A 19,807-nucleotide genomic window follows, 5' to 3' on the forward strand; every position below is an offset into this window, starting at 1 on the left:
TGTCATGGAGCTCATGGAGGCCGGGCACAGGGCAGCAAAGCGCCCGCTGATTGGCTGTGGGGCAGCGTCCAATCAGCGTGCGGGGTGTTCCAGGTGGGCCAAGATGGCGGCCAGGTAAACACGGACTGGTGCCGCAGCTGGTGTGGGGGTGGTGGTGAGGTTGTTCGGGTTTTGGTTGTGCTGCGGGATGTCCGTTTTTCCTCGAGTTCTTCTGTCCCTCTGCCCTGGAGCAGCGCTGCGTCCCTCCCGGCTCCTTTCCGGAGTGGGCTCTTCTCCCTGTCGTCCCGCTTTCGAGACTCGGCCCTGCCCGCTCGGCGGTGCCATGGGAGGGCTGCGGGTGCTCCTCCGCTGCCCCGGAGAGGCGTTGCTGTTGTGTCGTGCTTAAAGCTGGGAAGCAGCCGTAAACAAACCGGAAGTGAGAAAGCTTTGAGGAATAAGGGGAAAAAAAAAAAAAGAAAAAAAAAAAAGACGTACTATCTTTAATCTGTGTTCTTAAGTGCTTTTCTAAGCTTCCCTCTGAAGCTGTAAGTATTAGCAGCTTTATAAAGAGCTTGTGTAAAGCACCTCAAGAGAAATATTTCTGATATTATGTTCTGGTATTTCTGACTCTTTGTTGGCTGACTGTGGTTTTGTCTCAGAACAGGTGTACTCACGCGACTCACGTGTCTGTGCAATGACTCCCAGTGCCTTGTCCTTGCGTGAAGAGGAAGATGTGGAGCGGTCTGTTACCTCCAGGTCTGAATGAAAGCGATGTTGACTTGAGTTCTGAGGATGGAGAGGAGGAGTCATGTATTTCCCGTTTGAAGGAGGAAGATACGAAGGAAGACACAGAAGGAGTTCGGCTTCCTGAATTGCAGGAGAATGAACCTGAAAGTAATGCCATCACTAAATCAGTTTCAGTACCCATGGCAGATGGAGAAAATGCATCTGAAACATGTCCTGCTGGAATTCCTTTAAATATGTGGAATGTGGGTATCGTAGCGTGGCTTCAAATATCCAGAGCATACTTGAACAGCTATTTTTTAAATAAAAACAACTGAAATTTGGATATTTTAGGTATACCAATGGAAAATTAAATGCGATCAGAGTGCTGTCATCGTAATATACCTTAGATTACTTCAAGTAGCGTGAACATGAATTTAAGTGGGAGGAAGAACTTGCATTACATTTTTTGTGCAACAGTAATTAAAAGCACAGCAGGGAAATGTTTGGGTAACTATTCAATTGCACAGATGCTTTTGTTTGTGGTAGTGTATGGGCTCTGAGCTTCCTCATAACTGCTTTTTGTGTGAGTAAGAGTTTATAGGTAAGCATGTTAGCCCCTGTACTGGTGATTCGTACCTGTGAAGTAGAGCTGTACCTTTCTGCTTTGTGTAGGGGTTAGGTGCAGGTATTCAAACTCATCATTGCTTGTAACCTCTCTTTATGTTTCTTGTTGCATGTAAAAACTGGAAAGATGAAATACAATCAGAGCAGTCTGTGTTCCAGGTTTTTGAAGCAAAATGAGAATTGGCAGAAATTAGTTGCTCTCCTCCATCCAGCCATGTGTAAGGAATATACTGTCAGTAGTCTTGGATTGTAAACTACTGTCTGTATATAGCTCAGGAGTGCACAACCAACATAAATATATTCAGCATCCTGCTCCATGAGAAAACTGTTTTGCGTAGTCCTTGGACTTAAGGAGGGCAGAAAGTCAGTGATGTAGGTGATAAAATGTTACAGCTGATGCCAGTTTCCAACCATTGGGGTTGGATGCTCTCAGTGCATAAGTTTTAATGTAATAGATAAAGGAAGCTACTATGGATCAATGAGTTATTGGGACAACATTTCTCAGCATTCTATGTAGCTTTTTAAAAAATAGGAAAAGAAAATTAAAAAATACTGAGTCTTGCTTTTTCTTAATCTTGTAGAAGTTTGTGGAGCTTCAGAAGAAAAACCGTGAAATGAAAATGCAAGCAAATCAGGGAAGCAAAGGCCGAAAAAGAAAGCGACGCAGAAAAGGTGTTTTCCATAATTCCAGAGCTTATTTTCTCGAAATGAAATTAATATCAAGTACACTGGAAGTGCATTTTTAGCTTTTACCGGTAATTGAATGCCTGAATAGGTGTCTTCTGTTATCTAGGATTTTCTTTTTCTAGTTGTTACTTGTCCCTTCTAGGACTAGACTGTAAATTGCTACTTAAAGTTCAAGTAACACATTGCTCTTCTTTTTAAAAAGGAGGCAGAATTTATTCGGTTAATACTGACTTCAGAATGGCTGGGCATATTTTCAGTACGTTATTTCATACTTTATTTTATCTGTTCTGATTAGAGCTTCTTGACAGATGTTGTAGGAGGTTCTTCTTATGAAAAGCCTCACAGAGGAGTATTTTAAATCCACATGATCATTCAATATAGATCCTCGCGTGACAGTCTTTCAGTGGGGATGTGCTCTATTAGTGATCTGTTAACTTTATTGGATGGGATAGGGTACCACTGTGTAATGCTGGATTTTTTTTCTTTTCTAGAAAAACTGGAGCAGAACAAAAACGAAGTGACTAAGAGGTATAACCAGGTCAATGTGATTATCTGAGCTCTGTTTTTAATATCAAGCAAAACTTGCAAAAAGTGCAGCCAAACATTGGCTTTGAACATTGTCATGTTAAATACATACTGAAGTTGTTTGGTGTCTGTCACACAGACTGAAATCAATTCCAGTGATTTCTTGGTAGCTTATTGCTTGATTTAAAAACAACACAATTGTATTATTTAATGCAACTTAAAATTAACTTATTGTTATTCTTAATGGTGTTTGGCATATAATTGCTTGCAAGCTTGCTTTCAAGATTGTGGCATTGTGGTTACAGAGGAAAAGAAATAATTTCACTTGCATTAGAAAATGTCAGTTGAAAAGAACATGTCTGCCACGTAGAAGAATTTATTTTAGTTTCGAAAAGAACATTACAAGTTGTGGGAAACAAATTGGTTATATTAATGAGTTTTATTTTTTGGTTTTTAGTAGTCAGCAGTTGGCCAATGAAGACCACTGGAAAGAACTTACACAATACTTTGGAATCAATGATAGATTTGAATCACCTGTGGATAGCAGAGCTCCACAAAAGGTGATTGTTGTTACAAAAGCAATGTCATCATTTTTTTTTTTTTTTTTTTTTTTTAGTAAAAGAAAGCAGTGTTAACTGGGATAAGAGTAAAACTAAGTCTGTTCAGAAGTAAGCATATGATCAAGTCACTTTGAGGAAGAATAATTTTGTGCCTATTTTTAAATGATTTTCCTTCTAGATACCATGTAAGTTGTACTTGGATTGAAAGATTTCTGTGCTTTCTTTCTAGATAATGTTCATGCCTATTCCTGACAGGTTTTGTATTCTATTGTGATGAGAGACAAAAGATTTGATATGCGTTGTTTGTTTACAGTGACTTTTTATTGTGTTTTGACTTGAAAGTGTGGTGAGTCAGTCCATTAGTTGAAACCAGTAGCTCTTTGAATTTGAGGGTTGAATCTAGCGTAAAGTTTTACTGAGTTTACAACACATTTAGTTCATAACTGTTGCTGTATAACTAGCCATATTTGAAGTAACTGATAAAAAGAACATGATAGATGAGTTAGGAACTCAAAATATGATGAACTTCTGGTTTTTCTGTAGTAGACCCCTGCTACTTTTAAGACATCAAATATTCAGTTGGCATCCTTTATCACAAACATTGTTTTTCATTTGCTTAAAGTAAACTTCTGCATTGACATTGATATTGCTCACTTCTGTCTGAGTTTTGACTTTTGGTGGGCATTTACTTGTCATTAAACTGCTCAGTGTAGATCTGGAATGAGGCCCAAAGTGTTAACATGCAGCTGTTCTCTATTTAAGTTGTGATTTAATGGCTAGTGGAACATGTCTCATTAATTTCAGAGAAGGCACCTAATAGTTGGCTTTTCGGTTGTGCACTCTATTAACTTTCATCTGAATAATTAAGTGTTCCGTTTCTCAATAATTGTTTGCTTTTCTATTTTTAAAAAAGTATTTATTGTGAAGCCAGCAGAATTGTTTTCTTTAGCGTTGCTAATACTTAAATCCAGTGAGTCTGTAAAATGTCTCTTGTGATTAATGAATGAGTTTTTTGTGAAATTCTGAAGTCAGTGCCAACCGACTGCTCTGCTATCCTTCTGGATCCTTTCAGAAACTTCCAACTAAAATTCCAACTATGATTTCTATAAAGTGTTTCATTGTTCTGTTATTTGTAAATGTCATTAAGTGAGTTATGATGATCATAAAGGTTGAATTTTGAAGTGTTTTCATTGTTTTCCACAGGATAACTAGAATCCTGAATTTATTAGTATAGTGGAGTGGCACCGTGCCAGAACTCTCTTTTTGGATAAAGATAAGATCTTAGAACTGTAACGATACAGTGGTAATTGCCATTCTTCGTGTTACCTGACACATATACTTCACATTTTGTTTAGAAAGCTCCAGGGATGGAAGAGATAAGCCAGATCTTCAGATGAATTTTATTGTGACAGGCATAAACTAGTCCGTGTAATTTTTTTAACCTACAGTATTATCCTGCACATAAGGTGGAACTAATGCAATGATTTGTGCTCAGGCAGTCTTTCAGTGAATTCTTAATTATACTGTCCATTACAATACATAGACAAAGTGATTTGTGTAACATAGAAATTACAGGTTTGTGCAGTGTCTTAAAATGAAGACTTCAGTTAAAATTATTTTTTAAGAGGAGATGCTTTCTTTAGATGTATTAATGCTCTATTTATTTCTCCTAAAGATATTTGCTTTTCTCTTTCTAGTCTGGCCTTGAACTTAGCATAGAGAAGTCCGTGGCTGAAGGTGACATTGATAAAGCTGAGGAGCTGAGTGATAGATTAGCAATTCGTGAGGTAAGTGGTCTACTAACAAAAGCTTTTAGGAAAAAAAAAGTTTTGGACATCTGTGGTTTAAAAAAAAAATAGCATTGAAGATTGTTTGGGACATCCTTTCTGTTTCCTAATTAGATTTCTGTCCATGATTGAAGGACTTAACTGCTCATCCAGTAATGTTTGGACAAGTGTAGCCATGTGTAAGAATTGAAAATACAGCCACGAATGTTCCCAAGTAACTTTGCCTCAAAACCTTGATACTGGCTCCACAAGTCAGTCATTAGTAACTGAGATTTTTCTTATATTTTTGCCTGTTTTTAGGATGGTTTTGTGGCTGTTTGTTACAGTCTGGTCTTTCAAACTTACATGTAGTGCTGAGGAACTGCTAGGGAATGTATCACATACCTCTATCACGTATGGAACTGCAAGTCATTATGAGAAGTGATTCAGATGGTGCATGTGTGGTGGGTGGTAGCAACATCAGTACTTCACTGAAATCCATGTAGTCTGTTGTGCCTATTGGAATGTGGGCATGGGGAGAAAGTGCAAAAGAGGAAAAATTAAGGTGAAAATAGAAAAATTTTGAAACTAAGCATTCTATATAGGTTTTTCTTCTATTTTAGGTGAGTGTAGGAGCTAGCCTTTCAAAAACTCATCTGATGGATATAATTTCAACAAGGGCTTTGCTTTCTTTCATCGGTCTTGTGTGCTCATCTATCTTCAGACATAATGGGAATTTTCTATTCACTGCATGTACCAGTAAAACTCAAAGGTATTCAAAGATACAGAGGGCATTTAAAGAAAAAAGAATCCAGAACATTCTGAATGCTTCTCATTGTTGTACAAATACTTAGTTTTTCATAAGTGTAGCATTTTAAGCTAAGCTTTACTGTCAAATCACAGGTTTGACTTTAATGGCATATAATGTGATATTGCAAAGACTTAAAAAATCCAGATGATTTTTGGAACAGGAAATACAGTTCTTTGTGTTCCATAAATATGGTTAGGTAAAACTAACTTCCTCAGTGAGTATTCTTACGCGTTCATTAGAAACTCCTACACCCCAGTAGTCACTGGGGGCAGTTTCTAGTTACTAGACAGCCTTTTCCCACTTGTGATCACAGAACCTCACTCCACAAGGATAACAGCTTCTGACAGTGACAGAAATGTAGCCGAATGTTCCATTTAAGTCCAGCCAACTTCTCACTGTGATACTGTTGTATTACCTTTTGTGTTTGGAATTAAAAACGCTCTAAAGTTTCTCCTTCACAAATGTCATTCCATCTACTCTAAAGTGGTTAGAGTATCGTAATCAATAAAACATACTAAGGTTCTGCTGCAAGTTGTTTGACTATAAAAACAAATTAGTGTAAGAAGTTTTAAGGTTTTGTAATATTTATGATAAACTGTTATCTGATTTTGGTAACCATGGGATTGTGCAACATCTAGCATATCGCAGGTGTAACAGCAATATGATATTTGTGGAACATTAGCTCCAAATTGTTGACTTTCAAATATTAGCATGTTGTAATTCTGAAAACAAAATGCTTGAAGTATTATTAGTATTCACAGCCTTGATTTGGTTTTGGTTTAGTGAGTTTATCTGAATAAATAGCACGCTGAAAGAAGGAAAACTCAAGTGAGTCTGACTTGATCTCATGAGGAGTTATGTGAAGGCAGAAATGCAGTGAATTCACTAGGGTTCTCTAGTATTTCTAGGATTTGCTATGTAACCTGCTGCAAAATTTTATTTTTCTTTGTAATCTTAACAGCCTGAGTTTATTTATTTTTCTTTCGATCATTTAAAGTACTTCTTATTCCAAGGATGTCCTTCTAGCAGTGACTAATTCTGATTCAGTGAAGAGCTATAGCACAGGATTTAGTTATGGGAGAGGCTGATTGAAAACAACGTTGCTTTGTGCAAAAGTACAATAAATAAAATACTGCTTTCATGTTGTGTAGTAGTGATTCAATCACAACTTTCCTCCTGTCCTTGCAATTTGAAGCTCATTTTTAAAACTCATTTTACATAATACTTGTAAGAGCTGAGTTAATTTTTAGAGTATGGGGTTATTTGTGTCTTAACTTCCAAATCCAGCACAACATTGTGAGCAACTCGGGCATGTACTGAAGTGCAACACTTCTGAAGTCTGGAGAAATAAGTGGATGAATTATTGTTCTGTTATCTCAACCTCATCTTTTTATGTATAGCTTTTTTTTTTCTTGAGCAATGTTGCAGGGCTGTGAGTGTGAGAAATAGCTGCCTTCTGTTGGGGGTGCAGGGGGTACAGCCCCCCTTGTAGCCATGTGAAAAATGTTCAATGGGTAGGTGTTCTTTTTGAAATCAGGTGTATGGGTTTTTAATCGGCACCATTTTCTTTTGCAAGAAGCAGTGACTGGAACCTGCTGATAAAGCTTTTGCTTTGAGGCACAGATCCCAGAGTTCTTAAAGCCGTTTTCTGCCTTAATAAGTGAAACTAATTTTTGATGTATAACATTTATAAGCCTGTGAAACTGATAGGGCAGCTTCAGTATTTAGAAAAACGAAGCCAAAAATAAACAGATGACTGAGTACGGGCAGTAGAAATATGTCCTAAAAAGCAAAGGAATGCTAAAGTGATGCTGTCAATATGCTATCGTTCTGACACGGTGCGGTTTTTTAAAATCAGATTTCCTTAAAATCAGTGATGATTTGGCCAATATGCATAATCTAGCAGCTGTGAGTGAATCACTGAAATGCATATCCTTAGCACCTAAATGACACTGCTTCAAGGTTTTGGATGTTTTGGCTTCTATGTGGTACTTGTTGCAGGCTCTTTAAGGAAGATGTAGCTGTACTGCTATAAATGAGGCTTTGGGCTGCATGTTAGTTGTTGCTTTCCTTTGCTTGGCAAATACACACATGGAGATGTTGAAACAAAATGAGATAATCTAGTAGAGCTCAAGGGTTTTGACTGTGGTGGTTACAACTTGGATACCTTGTGCATGAGGCTCTGCAATTGCTGGTGACTGCACGTGTGGATTTGCACATAGCTTTTGAGACTGTGGCTAAAAATGTGTTACCCCCGTTCTGGCAATTATATTTCAATTAAAAATGAATTGTTCACCTATGATGATGATAACCTAATCTCTTGACTACCCTCACTATGAAATGTTACCCGTCATCTCCCCATGGCACGTCTTATGGGGGGTTGTGCTTCACCAGAGTGTCACTGTTATCCCAAAATTCTTGACTGCATAATTTATATAAAATTCTTCCTGAAACAGTATGTGCGTGTCGGATTCTGCTGTGTGGAATAACGTGGTCCATCAGTAACTGTCTGCTACTTCAGCTTGACTGCTTCTAGAACCCAGTCTAGCTTGAGCATCTCCGTTGCAGTGCAGTCATAGCATAGAAGATATGGTTGGATTGGATGATCTTGTAGGTCTTTTCCAACCTAGCTAATTCTATGATTCTATCATTCTATGATCAGCTCTCGTTTTGTTAGAATTTTTGTCGAACATTTACATGGTGCAGATGCATCTTACTGCTTAGTCATAATTCACTGGATTTTCAGCATAGTGCAGGAGTGGAAGTTGTTCTTGTAAAGCCTGAATCAGTTTACTATTAGTATTAAATAACTAGCAAGTCAGTATAGTACTGTGGCACAATGTAAACAGTTAAAAGGTTCACTATTCTAATCCGTTTGCTGTCTTTGTTATTTTGTAAGTATCTTGGGTTTTCAGCAATGGTAGCTCCTCATGTTTTAAAGTTCGGCATTCAGAATGTGAAATGCCATACCTAAAGCTATAGTTTGAATGCAGCATTTAATTATGAATTGTTTAATTTGGTAGGTGTCAAGATAAATACTTGTATTAATGTAGGAGCCCTGAACCTTTTAGAATAAATTTTTTAGTGAGAACAAAGTTTGTGGATGTTTAGCTGAATTACAATGATTGTTTTCTTGGGGACATTCTAGGATGATTGAGATTGAATGGAAGGAGATACTTGGATCTGTATATAGCAGGGGACTGATGCTTAGAACTGTGTCAACTATTCTAGCAGTTTAAAAAACCCTTTTTGGTGTAACACCTTGAAGTGTATTTCAGCTGTTGTTTTTACTGACTGTAGAGCTCTGTCTGGATTTTTTTTTTTTTTGAAGAATGAATGTTGAGTAGCTAGAGCACTGTGACTGTGTGTTGCTGGAGGTGAGTATCCATTTGAGTAAGGACAGTACATGGAAATCTCTGGTAACTTCATTTTACTGCAAATAGATTTCAGTTTGGAGTGATGCTTTAAAAGTTCTTTTCCTAGTTCAATGAAATAACTCCAAAGGATTTTCCCCTACATCCTCAACTTGTCAACCTGAAAATATTTTCCAGGCTTCTTTATTCTTCCCCGGAGAAAGAAATTTTTCGTAGTACTTTCTTTTCCTGAAATCATTTTGAGTGCAGATTTCTTATGGCTCTGATATTCTGAGACCTAATGTGTCTAAACCTCAAACTTTGCATTTGGCTTGTGGTTTTCCTGCTACTGCCTGGTAAGTAGGTGCCACGTTGTCTAAGAACACATTAGCCTGGGGACTGTAACTTGAGCACAGTAAGACAATTTTGACTATGCTAGATTTACCTGTCAAAATGGAAGTTCAGAAATACTTTAATTTACTTGTAATTTACTACGCTAAATGACTGAAATAGTTGTCAGTCTCTGAATAGTGCAGGCTTTTTGACAGCACTGTTTCTGTGTGCTTAGCTTCGTGGCTTCTGGCATTTTGGTTAGATTTCTTTTTTGTTTTAAAGCTGCAATTTACAAGAAAATGATGGTATTGTAATCAAGCTTAAATGAAAGATCTACATCGTAACCGATCAAATTAATTACCTACTCACTTGGGTATCCTTTTCATTTCACAGAATTATTGGTCTTGCTGTTGCCATCAAAGTTTGCGTTGCATCAGTTTTGACCATTCTGTAGTGTTCAAGTTAGTGTACGTTGTGAATCAGTAACTTCTAGCTACATCATTTATAATGGGAAGGATATGAGCAAGGTTGTATGCTTTAACAAATGAGAACCCTTCTCTTAGCTGTTTTTTTGTCTTATGAGTCTGGGTAGGTCATATGTGCCAATTTTGGATACGCTGTAGTGCCTTGAATTGACTGCTCTTCCACTGGTATAGAGCTTCATTTCTGAATTCTGTGCAAAACTCACAATTTGCCGTAGTGCTTTTAGGTACCTGAAGAGATTGATGCAATTTTATGCAGAGTGTAACTAAGCACCAATTAACTTGGAAGTCTTGCTTGTTGAAGCACTTGGGGGATGTGGGGAAAGGAGGAATTTATTTTTTTTAATCTGTGAACGATTTTCTTTCTAACACTTAGCGGAGATGCTTCCAAATATCACTCTTCACTGAGGTTGTTTTCTTTTAACCTTTGGAACATGGCAGGGTTATCACCTAGAATTACATTCTTATGCTCCCTTAATTATGTATATCTTTTCCTTAACAAACCTTAAAAAAAGATTTCAGATGTTACAAGTCTAATTAAAGAGACAGACAAAGCACAGTTTATACTGTAGATTTTTTCTGCAGTTCAATTAATCAGCATGTTTTCTCTTTTAATTAAAACCATTTTAGTAAATTAAAGCCCACAGCAAAACACATATATAATTTGTTTGTAATTAGCTCTTAATTGGTGGTAGTTGAAGCTTAGCACCCTTGGTTTCTTTCTTCATGATTGCCATTTTATTAGCAGCCAGTCATTAATTAATCTTTTTTTCTAATTAGCTTATAAAACTGTTGATGGCACATTATTGTAAATGTGATTTTAAGTTCAAAGCTTGTTAATAAGCTTTCTTACTTAGAAGAACAGAGATAAAGAAATTGCTGAAAACAGTACTACAGTTCTTTTTTTTAAAACTGCCTTTCTTATAAGGGGGCTGTGTAAAGCATCTAACAGCTTATAGTTAATTTTTTAATGCTGTGTTTTCTCATGAATGGAAGAAGTTACTGGCATTTAAATGTTTAAATCTAGAGAAGAGCTTAATGTTACAACAGTTTTCTGTCCTTGCTCCATTACTGCGCCATCCAAATATAATTTGATGTTGTAATACGCAGCATAAAAATACAACAAAGGTATTACAAAGTATTTTACAGTAGAAGCTGAGCACATCATTGAAAGGGGACAATTTTCACTGCAAAATCCACTCAGTATTCTTGTTTGCTTTATATATTTTATATACGTCAGCAATGGATAACATTCCATAACATAAAAGGAGAAAATCATTGCTAAAGGCAAGCCTGAAATAACTAGATTCATATTTGATGAGAAACTGTAACACTGTATTAAAAGGCTGTTTGGCTTCCCTCCTATGATCATAGGATATTTCAGGACCTGTTTGAATATAGATGTTTTGTTAGAGCCTCTGCAGGTTTAGCGCTTTGTGTGTTACACCTAAATCTTTCTGGAGCAATTCTTGAAGCTGTTGTCTCATGCTTCTACCGTTCAGCATTCATATCGCGCGCTATTATTTAATGAAAAGTGTTAAATGTCCTGATTTATTTTTTTTTCCAGGGAAGTTTTCTGGAAGTTGTAGCAGATGCTGGTGCAACTTAATACAAGTGTTTACTCTTCTGCCTGAACTATTTCAACTTCATCCATTTCTTTGCTTGTTTTAAAAGTGTTTTGTGATGCTGTGCAAGAAACACTAGAAAGGGATAGCTGACAAGGAAAAAATTAAAAATTGGATAAAAAGTAAATGAATAATGTCATATTACTAAAAAGATGAGAGGCTAATTTGTGCCGACTTTTTGCTAATTTTGTTCAAGCCTCAAAATGAGGAGCTGTCACCCGTTCTGTGTAGCACTGATGACAGTGCCAATGATCCATGAAATAAGCTGCCGCTGGCTTTGTTCTGATAAGAATGAACAAATCTGCACAATGTACGGCTCCCAGAATCTCATTTTCATACTTGCATGCAGGCTAAAAGAAATAAGCTGTTTGCAGGCTTGATTAATCAGACATTTGAGGGTTTTTTGTCTCTTTGATCTCTTTCGTCTCCTAGGTAACTTGCTTGACATTAATGTTGAGCTTGAGTAAAGACAATCAGGAATTGTAGACCAAACTGATATAAAAATTAAAGACCTTAACACTTTAAGTACTCCAGTAATGGTTCCGCTTTACTTCAGAAAACATCTGTTTTCATTTAATTAAAGAACAAAAGAGAATGGCATAAATATTTTTTCATAGAGACCTGTTATTCCGTAAAAAGTGAAAGTTTGGTAATTGCTATTTTTGAAGGTGTTTGTTTAGGAGGAAGCAAAGCTTCAGAAATTTGTTCCAAGGTAACGCTTTCAGATGAGGAGAAATATCATGAGAAATAATGGATGAGGAATTTTTCACTGCTGCATTAAGCATGTACAGTAAGGTACTTGCCACTATTACTGGTAAACTTCCAAACGGAAAGGTCTCTGACCTGAGAGAAGCTAAGTTGTTTTATTTAGTTTGTCTTAAATACATACATATTTTGTTACAGGGGTGACCCGCCGTATCAGCTTTACTATCCGATGTGACTTACAGACTTTAAACCTGTAAAATTGAAAGGAATTTAAGAAAAAAAAAAAAGAAATAAAATGTCGCAGTGCGTTTGCTGGAGGTTATGCAGACGCTTTTACAAATCTTCCAAGTGGCTGTAAAGATGAATGCCTCAAGGGTCTAGCCAGGGCCCTGCTTTTCCAACCAGCTAAAGCCCTTATCTTAAATCCAAGCAAAGTACCATTAATCTTTTTGAAAGACCTTTTATGGCTTTTAATATATCCCAAATTAGAACATTTTACACCCTTGGTTCCTGAAATATGGTGATAAAAAGCCTTTAGAGCTTAATTTTCCTTACTGCGTGCTCTGACCAATTTGCAGTTCTTTGTGATAATGTTTAGACACCTTAATTAAAATGCAGCAAAATATTGGATGTTCTATATGGAAAATGCTGATACTTTGACTACACAAGAAATCGTTGTATATATTTTTATTCATGCTTTCTTACTTCTTTTAACAATGTATTTTATTGAGTTATCTGATGACCTGAAATTTTTTTTTTATGTAAAACCCATTGACCAAGCTTTCATGGATTTCTTTTGGGAGGGGTGGTGTAGATGCATGTGTGGGTGTGGGGAGGAGCAGAAGACATTTAATCTGACTGAAATGTTTCTTTGTATTTATATGCGACACATTTGTTTTCACATCTTGCAAATTTGTCTCCATGTAGCCTGGAAATGATAACATTAACACTGCAAAACGTTTCTGCTTTTGCTTCTACACATGCTACGGAGGATCTTATTATCCCATTTTCCTGTACTTTTCAAAGATGGAAGAACTCATTCTGTCTTCCAAGAAACACAGATCAATGCCTTTTTTTTTTTTTTTTTCCCTCAGCACTTGTGTAGACCTTGGTAGTGTATGTCTGCAATGTGTGCATGTGTGTAAGTGTTCAGTAGATTCCTGGAATGTATTTTTAGGAAGAAACCGTTATTCATCACATATTAAGAGCTGATTTTTTTAAGCATATTAGGATGTAAAATGCAACTCAGAAATAGTGAAGGCACAATTCTGATGGATGTAAGGCATCAGGCTAGCTCTAAATGTACAGCAATAATTGATCCTTTCTTAGTATTTTTTTTTTATTTTAGTATTTTAGGTGAATTTTCATAAGCGTATTTATAATACAGGTATACGAATAACTGTGCCTAATAATTTAAGTGACAATGTGAATAAAAATGTTATCCTTCAGTAGCCTTTCACTTGAGATTTGGAAGTTCAGACGTTGGCAATGTGTTATGGTTTATATAAAATATTGTTAATTTTTATGAGCATTATGTAGCTAATAGAAAAGTTTGAAATGTCATGTCTTGTGCATCAGGACGATTTCATAGGTGCGTATTTATGACCCTGTAACAAACGTATGCAAAAACTATATTCAAAAATTGTTCAGTGTTAGTAATTTTTGCACGGTTCCTTTTGGGGGGGAGAAAATCGTATGCTTGCCTATTAGTAGCTTGTGTTGCCCGTGCTTAGAGCCTATTATGGTGCACAAGCTGATGTTTAGTGCCTGATAGGCGTGCAGATTCTCTTCTGCAGAAAGATTATTTTTTTGATTCTCGAATACTGAAAGAACCTTAAGGTAAATAACTTGTAGTGATGAGTGAGATGGCTTTTCTTTTTCTCTTGCAAATCTGGGTATCAGCCTACCTTCGGGGAAGGTGTTAAATGGGAGAAAGGTAGAAGATAAACCAGTGCATCTACTATCTTAAGTTGAGCCTCTCATCTTATTTGAATAAAGCGTTTTTCAGAGTAAGTAATTGCCTGTACAGATGGAGCAGATTATTCATGGTAATACACTTCCATAATGGAACCCTGACCAAAGTGTTAAGGAGTATTCTTTTGCGTGGGTCTCCTGTGCATCTTTTTTTATAAGTGGTCCCATGACTTTCTGGGGAAACTCAGAATGTCATGTTGTATCTTACTTGTAGGTTTTGGACTGGATAGAGGAAAAGCCCATTTGTCCACATCACGGTTTGTAGTAGTTAATTAATTAGTGGCTAAATTAATTGCTTGTTTTTATTGGAGAAAAGTGGAAACTTCTGACACCGGATTCTTTCATAACTTAGTTGCAAATAACGTCAAGACATGACAGCAGTCACAAAATGCATCTGCAGTGAGCAGATTATGAATTCTGATTAATGACAATAATCCGGTCATATTTCTTGGTACCTTCTTCCACCTTTTCACCTTTTTTTCTCTTCTCTGTTCTTTTTCTCCCCTATTGATATGCACCAATGTGAACTTAAACTTATTCACCCAATGAGAATTGTGAAAGTGAAGTACTATTCACCCACAGCCAGTAAGACCTTATTTGAAAGGCGTGTATATTATTGCACCAAAAGTTTGAAGGCTGGTAGGTGAAGAATAAATGCCAGGTGCACTGTAAGGACATTGCTTCATTTACTTTCTGGACAGACTGACTGAAACGTGACTGCAGGTGCTGCTGGAGAATGAGTTGTAGTACCAGTTCATCCAAACAAGCAGTTCTTCCTGTCAGTGGGACCTGGCAGTGTTTCAGTATAATTGAGGTTATAGGCTGACCGTAATCATTGAAAGAGAGAGGAAGGCTGTATATGTCAATCTATATTTATAAAAAAAAAAAAAAAAACACTTAAAAAAAAAAAGGGTATAGTGGGAGAGGCACAGCTATTGCCCTTCGCTTTTATCCCTCAGAATGAAGGAATTCTGTGAAAAGGATTGCTTGCCACAGGATACCACTACTTTGTGTGTTTCTCAAGAGACATTCTTTCCCATACAATCTTATAGTATAACATCAGCTTAATATTGGAAAGATATTTTAATATTTATTGACTTTTGAGAAACAATACCAGACCAAGTAATTTGGGAGGCTTACATTTCACATGAGCCATTTGCTTCTATTCAGTTTTCCTTTGTTCCCTTTTATGTCTTAGCTTGGTGTGAAAATTGCCAAAGCTGCTGCTTGCCGCAACTTTGTAAAAGCCAAACAAGAAGCAGAGGCTGCCCAAGAAGCTCGAAAGAAAAAGAAGCTTGCTTGGGGGTAAGTCATTTGAGTATGGAATTAAACATTTGTTGTTTGAATGGCACCCAGTGTATGCAATACAATATCAGTTAAATGTTTCCTTGGCTGAAACAGGCTTGTGTTGATCTTATTTGTTTAGTTTAACCTTGTGTTTCTGTTGTTGTTGTTTTTTTTTTTTTTCCTGAGCAGTGTATGAGACTAAGGACACTTTACCATGATTAATGTATTTGTCATATAGTAAAAATTGCCTTCATCTTCTTTACGTTATTAAAAATAAATCTTGATTTTCATTGTTACTGCTAAAAAGTAATAGGGTTAAATACCTCAAGTATGTATGTTCATGAGTCCTCATGTGGTTTTGTACTCTTTTTTTTCAGGTTTGAAGCTAAGAAAAGATGGGAAACAAAAAGCAACATGGGATACATGTAATCCATCCTGTTTTCCTCAGGAGTCAAGTGCCCATTTTTACAGGAAGAATTTTTGTGGGCGACTAAACGCATGCGCGCGCACACACACACACACACACACACACAAACACGCAAAAAAAAAACCCAAACGTCAGGAAAAATCAACCAGAACAGAAAAAGCAACTTATCAAATCCCTTGTGTTTCCTCTTAATCCTGTGAGATTACACTATCTTGGTTTGTCATTCTTACAGTGTAGCAAAAAAGCTCACTAAAAATCAATACTATGTTAAAGATAGTATGTTTCTCCAAAATGTAAATATTAGGGTAATACATTGCAGAATGCATTTGGAGTCTGGTAGAAGGCTGTCTAAAGATGGAATAAAATACTTGTTCCAGATGTATTCTCTGTGCTGTGTTGTTATATGCCCATTGTGTGGGTACGAGGAGAGAGATAAGTTTTGCTGTGTTTTTTTCCTACTATCCTGTACAGGGTTAATGAAATACTTTATTTTTTATGTCATCTTGAGAATTTGACGTGGTGTGTGGGCTGAATAAGAGGGGGGGAAAAAGAGGAAACAGAACCAAAAATGCTCTACTTGCTTAAAGCTGTTGTTTATACGTTTATGGGCTTAGTAAATGGAAAGAGAAGTTGGCCCCAAAAGTCCATTCTCCCTCTACTGGGGAGTTTGGTGTTATTCATCATGTTGAGGTGCCATGTTCTTCTGAATGCTTCAAATTCCCTTGATCCTTTCCTTCTGAAGAACTCAAGTTTTTAAAGTCATGATTTCTTTGAGTAGGTCAAGAATAGAAATACCTATCTTGAAAAATGACTAGGACCTGTTATGTTGTACAGTTAGCTGCACCCAAGAAGCAAGGGTTTTACTCCAAGTCAAATGTTTTTACAGATAAATTAGGATTTGAATGCTTGTAAGAATTATAACAAGAATTGATGATGGTGTTTTCTCAAAATTGTTCTCAGTGAAAGGGACCCATCTGAAACAAGCAAGTTCTCTCCCTGAAGCTTTTGCATGTATGTGTATTCACCACAATGCCTGAATTGAATAGGTAAAATAAACGTCAGTTATTGTTAACCAAGATTAATATGTTTCAGGCCGAAGGTATGGTATTAGCGTAATGGTGATTTACTGTGTAAGTACTTGAGGCTAAAAACATCTTGCCAATAAATAGTAATTTGAAGTTTTATGGCACCAATTGGAAGAGTTTAGATTCGCAGTCTGACATGGAATAGTGCATTTTTGTTCATTAGCCTTCAGGACGTATGGCGGGTTTTTAGGGTTTTTAAGAAGAACATCGTATTTCTTTCACAAAGATGTTTGCAGTATGGTAATCTGCAGTTAGCTGTAATTAGTTATGATGACGGAGTTGCATACAATCGCCAGGACTGTAAATCAGAGGCTAAGCAGGTTTCTGCAACATAACATCATAAATCTCGTGCTATGGTTTCCAAATGTATCAGCTGTAGAAACTGCCGTGGATAGAAGCAAATGATATCCCTTGGCTTTTGTGAAGGTAGATTGCATGTTTACTGTTACAGCCGAACTAGATGGCACCACGAACGTTCATCCACATTTCTTCAGTCATCATGTAGTTTTGTGCAAAATGTTCTTGTCTGAAACTTGCAGGATGTAAATTTCCATAGCTTGTTGTTATTTTTAAGCGCCTGTCAGATGAGTATTAGATACGGTGGACCTTTCTGCTTTTTATACACTGAAAAGCAGAATGATGCTAGTACTTCTGCACTGAAAATATCAGAATTTGAACATCCATTATTTATACACATAAAAGTAGTGTAGATTAAGCATGTTATACGTCTGCTCATAATAACAACTTTAATAGTAGCACTTAATATTGTTCAAATAAAGATGTTTATCTAATCGTAAGGATCAGCACTGTTGTCTGATTTGAAAAAATATTCAAGAAATCCAAATTGCCAAGAAACTCCCATTGTCTGGGAATTCGACACTTGATATTTGTCACAGCATTGCAAACCCCTATGTAATATTTTTCACTTTCACTTAACTAATTAGTTTTATGTTAGGTCATTAATAATGTAATTATTTAGGAAGTGTGCAAAACATTTGCTTTGAGTTACTTAGGTGATTAATTGAGAATGATCGCATTCCAAGTATTTTGGTATACCTAAACTGCTTTCTTAGAATGTTAGTTAATTCCCAGAATTATACTATGTTCAAAAGAAAGCTGATTACTGGGGAACACATAAAAGCCTAATGCAGCTGTATAGAGATAATCTAAATGCATAATAAATGAACGCATAATTATACCTTTTATAAATGCTCTAAATTACTCATCTGAGATGTTTTACATTCCCGACTTTTTTTTATAGAGTACTCCTGCTCTGCGCTGTGAATTTTGACCAAGTAAAACTGCCCTCTGAGACCCAACTTTTCCTGTTTCTAACAGTTAAAACAGTCCAAATGCTTGTTTCAACTAACTGAAACCTTTCTAATCAGATTAACTATTATAATCTACTGAACTGAATTTGAGATTCTTTCAGTAAATGAAAAGCTTTGACGCTATCTCCCAGTCTGACTGAAATTATATATCCATAGGAATGTACTTACATTATTAATTTCCGTGCAAGTCTGTTGTACTGACAAAGCCAAATATTTACTAGATCAGTTGATGATATCTTGGGTTGGACAGTAGATAAGCAGACTTGCCTATGCTTCTTCCTATATCAGGAGCCTAAGGGAAACCTGAATCCATGCACCCATTCTTTACCCACTGATTTTTGTATTTCTTCAAACTACAGTCTTAGTATTCTCATGGGTAGCCCAAGTAGCTTGCATCCTTTGAAGGGAAAAAGCTTGTAACTTCACAAGTGCAATTTTATTGTGAGTTACCTGACCTGATCAGAGCTGTCTTAGCTGTCCAACTTTGCCAGGAAGGCTTTGTAACTAACTTATTACTGCAGTTACTGTAATACTGTGAGGTCGTTTGGGTTTTACGGTAGCTTTGGTCAATGCCAACTTAATGACTCTCCACACTTTCTCTAAGCAGTGTCAGATGCTCTTCATTGTAAGTTTCTCACTCACCTGGGCGTCATACTTTTTCATTTGTCCACACTCATGTTCTTACAACTCTGTTGTGTTCAAAGGCCTGAACAATTAAGAAATTGTTTATCAGCTCCTGTGAGAAAACAGTCTAAAGTTTGACAACAGCATGCTAATAAAATAATTAATATCTCTAAATACCACATTCCTGAGCTCCTAAACCGAAGAGTGGCTGCAGGGACAGTTTTGACAGATAAAAACATATATATAGTTGTTAGTTTTAATAGTTTTTTTGCCTGCAACCATAATCTGTATCATTATTTTTCAGTTTAATTCTGCTGGACAAGTTTCAAAGATAAATATGGTGTGTAATAAGCCTTTGCAACCTCTAATTTGTGAAGGAGTGTCTGTCCAGTTAATACTTGTTCATTGAAGCAAGGGGTTTTGAAATAGCTGAAGTACAAACTGTAATTACTGATGTCTGTTTCCTATACACCTATGGGTTCTGGCATTTGGTCAAAAAATGTAATTATTGCTTAATCTCAGAGCATTTCCCATTTTCAAGAAAAAAAAAAAACTTGCTTTTTGAGAATTGCACAGCTCTGAACAACCTCAGCAAGACCAGGGCACGTTTTTATTTGGTATTGATCGTATAGAGTTAATCCAACAAAGTCTCTTTCCCAGTTAATTCTGAATGTTGCTGGTTCAGATGGTCATCTATTTTTAATGTACCTACAGTGCAAGTCCGGAACATTTTAAAAAACAATTAGATATAGTAGTGGGTTTTTTAACTTTATAAGCAGGATTTCTAAAAAAGAGGAATAAAGATCTTGATTTATTCAAGGACAAACTGCAGCTGACAGTGAAAGGGGCAAATGGACACTCTTCCATGTTTTGTGTGTGTTTTGTCATAGCTGGAGATAACTT

General features: G+C 36.5%; 1 protein-coding gene across 5 annotated transcripts; it reads left to right on the forward strand.

Moving 5' to 3' along the window:
* Positions 45 to 17,746, forward strand: FAM204A (family with sequence similarity 204 member A). 5 transcript variants are annotated; one of them, XM_021398417.1, is made up of 8 exons: positions 45 to 114; positions 644 to 968; positions 1,911 to 2,001; positions 2,508 to 2,544; positions 2,999 to 3,101; positions 4,799 to 4,888; positions 15,349 to 15,455; positions 15,815 to 17,746. In XM_021398417.1, the coding sequence occupies exons 2-8, from the start codon at positions 711 to 713 to the stop codon at positions 15,864 to 15,866; spliced, it is 738 nt and encodes a 245-aa protein (XP_021254092.1). In that variant the 5' UTR covers positions 45 to 114; positions 644 to 710; the 3' UTR covers positions 15,867 to 17,746. The 5 variants fall into 5 exon arrangements, with proteins under 5 accessions (XP_021254092.1, XP_021254096.1, XP_021254093.1 ...); XM_021398421.1 differs by having other exon boundaries at positions 3,002 to 3,101; XM_021398418.1 differs by having other exon boundaries at positions 59 to 114; positions 639 to 968.

The sequence above is a fragment of the Numida meleagris genome, chromosome 5 (genome assembly GCF_002078875.1).
Source record: "Numida meleagris isolate 19003 breed g44 Domestic line chromosome 5, NumMel1.0, whole genome shotgun sequence".
In the NCBI taxonomy this organism is placed as follows: domain Eukaryota; kingdom Metazoa; phylum Chordata; class Aves; order Galliformes; family Numididae; genus Numida; species Numida meleagris.